Here is a 3,256-nt window from a genome sequence, read left to right on the forward strand (position 1 = left end):
AAAGTAAAAGTAAACACTAAATTAAAAGTAAAAAAACACTTTTAAATTAGTGTTACAACACTAAATTAAAAGTGCCAAAAAATGTCTATGATACTTGATTTGGATTGCGATGCGAATAAAGGTGATTCTAGGACTCCGCAGTTTTATTTCGCCAAACCCAAAATACACTCCGACACTCTGTAGATTTAAATTAATTTATCATTGTTAAAACTGCCATCTATAAAATCACCATGAAACTAAAGAGAATCTTATTTGTTATCTGTTCATTTTCCATGAAGTTCAAATTTTGATTCATTCAACAGATGGCGCTGTTTTATGGATGTATTAAAACCTATTTGTTTATAGATGGCATTGTAACACATTAAAAACACTACACTTCACGTTTCACTGAAAATTCCGTTCTTTTAAAAAACTACCAATAGATGGCGTTATAAAGTATTGCAACGTAAAAGAAAATTGTAAAGGTAATTCAAATTTATTCAACTAGATGGCGGACCTGGGATATACAGTAAACATAATGAACATCCTGGTACTTTCTCGTGTTTAAAAGAGTATTTTTAGCTTCTATTTCTTACTTTCACTAAGACGTAATAAACAAATAATATTATTTTATTTACGTTGTTAGTTTTTTACGTTTATCAGGTCAATGTACTCAATTTTGAATGCATTTTATACTTTTCAGCCACAACATACTTGTACTAACGCTTCCATTAGTGAAATTGTTATTTAAATACTTACGACGTTTACACAAACGGTAAATAATTACTGGTTGAAGCTTCATTATCTATCTTTTGCGTTTAATGTTTATTACGTTGACCACTATAACTTGAAGCTGTTTTAGTCAAAACATTATAAGAGGAATGTAAAGAAAATTGCCAAGTTTATCTCGATGGAATTTATTTCTCATTATATCGTTGAAAGATTATAGTATCTAAACAAAAAATGATCGTCGAACGCTGATAATTACACTTTTAAAATAATTGTAAATCATCTAATAGTTAGGAATCAAAGGAAATAAAATAATTACTAATTCATGGCTGTTTATTGTACCTAGCTATCAACTTATCTCATCAAGGCTCAATATGAGCTAGCAACGTGAACCTTCCACCGGCGGTCCTTACCACTGAACTGACGACAAGGATTAAAGAAAGAACTCAAAATTCATGTTTCATTTGTTTTTAATTTATTTTGATATCACAGTAGGCAAAGACCGGGCGAAAATCAATAATTACTCTACAATAGCATGCGTGTAATATAACTTTACAATGTTAGATCACATTCTTTGCTGTGGAATCGATTCTTGACTACTCTCGATATGAAAACATTCAACAACATCGGAAAATAATTTCATTTTCAAAGTTACATTTAAATTGTACCATAATTCAGTCTCACTCACAACATAAACGAATGATATAAAAATACTGCATCGAACGATATGGTATATACACTTACATATATGCCCATTGTAATTCTCAAACATCAGTACACATTCGTATAGCATATAGCTTCACAATTTGATCGACGCTCACCTAAATATACGCTCACGTCTACAATAAGTTAATGATCTACAAAATGCCCTAATTAGTCAAAAGAATTACATTCAACGAGGCATCTTCGTCAATCAATCTTTACAAATATTATTGGATTTTCGTCACTAGTATGCGCGACCGCATTTTCCTAAGTTCATTCATTACTTTAAATTAATTAAACTAAATTCATTGACTATCACTCATTCTTTTTACAAACAAATTCTTCAGCAACGGAACAACACACAGACATCAGTTTTCTAATACTTATTAATACAAATCTAGTTTTTAAAAATCACAATAGAGTGCTGAATGAGAAAAGATATAAAATGATATTGGTCATAAGAATAAATCGATGAAAACGATATGTCCAAAGATATGGGCGAAGAGGCACTGCGGTGTTTTAAGAAATTTTGATATTCGAGGCATGATATGGATTTGTAATTACAACCATTAGTCGATGGTTGCGGTCATTTCTGCGTTGAAGATTTCTGCCTTCGCGCTATATAAATTGCGCTTGTCGCTCTAGAGGTTGTTCTAGAGACTTTAGGTGGTGCAGGCGTCTAGTAGCAGCGGCTAGTAGACGTATATCTGCTTCAGCTGGGGCTTGAGCTCGGGAGGGATCGTATACACCTCCTGTTCGGGCTTCTTTTTCACGAGCCGCTTCCAGCGGCCGCCAATATTCTTGCGAAGACTGCGGAAACTCGCCCGCTCATTGCCGACTGGCTGCATCAAGTTGTCCTGGAAAGATAGAAATCACTTTTAATAAACGGTACTTCAAACTGCATTGTACTTGGCCGCGTTTGTATACCGTTAATGTCCCCGAAGTGAACGACGCGTTGGGAAATATTTATTTCTTGTTAGATGTTACATAACACTGACGTCGAGGTAATAATATTTAGTCGCTTCGACGAGTCTTAAAGAAGGTCGTTTAGAAAACGTGCGACTCTAGAACGTTTTTGTGTATAAATATCTTTAGTAAAAACAAAGCAGCACTAACGACTGTTAAAAAATTGATGTGTAGTTTTTCATGTACTACGTAGGAAGCTACTGGTAATTGTGTAAAATAACGTTGAGGCCATGCGAGTATGCGGCAAGCCTTGAATACGCTATTCAAAGGCACATTAGCATTCTTCGCTTCCTGGTGCCGCGTCTCGATATGGGTGGTCGTCGCTCGGGTGTACGTCGACATAATAATAACATTGCTGTACGTCCGCCACGACTGGGTGTTTGTATGTAAGCCACGGGAAGTAACAATCAGACCGCGATATTGAGGTTACAGTTTTGTGCGATTTTGAGAGTATACGGCGCCTGCGTTAGCCTCCTTTGTTCGTCCGGAGCCAAAGAAAGAAGGTCGATCGGTTACAACATGTTCGCCTTGTGCAGCTTTCTACTCGAGCGTGTCCCGACAGTTAAATTTATTTCGCACTTAGGTATCGTGACCGTGTCTCGGCTGAGCTGACTCTCTCTCGCGTGGCGGGGACGCGGTTCGAGCTAGTCACGATTTCTATCGAGACGTAACGTTAAACGTTCTCAGCGAACGACTTTCCATATTGTTTAAAAGGTTACCACGACGTCAGTATTCAAAATTAAACTGAAAAGTGAACGCAGTCTGGCTGCGCGACATTAAGCAGCATTGGGGTCAAGTATAAATCCGCAACTGGTTTCGATTGTTCACGGCGCAGAATTGTGTTTTTGTGCAGGAATGTTCTATGTAAATGGAGTTTTCA

General features: G+C 36.5%; 1 protein-coding gene across 1 annotated transcript in view; it reads right to left on the minus strand.

Moving 5' to 3' along the window:
• Positions 1 to 1,160: 1,160 nt before the first annotated feature.
• The window catches only part of LOC106103451, a 144,602-nt gene continuing 142,506 nt past the window's right edge, over positions 1,161 to 3,256 (minus strand). Inside the window, exon 5 of the mRNA XM_013283231.1 lies at positions 1,161 to 2,280. Within this exon, the coding sequence (XP_013138685.1) occupies positions 2,103 to 2,280 (178 nt within the window). The 3' untranslated portion in view covers positions 1,161 to 2,102. The remainder of the gene's footprint in view (positions 2,281 to 3,256) is intronic.

Source organism: Papilio polytes, unplaced genomic scaffold (genome assembly GCF_000836215.1).
Source record: "Papilio polytes unplaced genomic scaffold, Ppol_1.0 DF823731.1, whole genome shotgun sequence".
NCBI lineage: Eukaryota > Metazoa > Arthropoda > Insecta > Lepidoptera > Papilionidae > Papilio > Papilio polytes.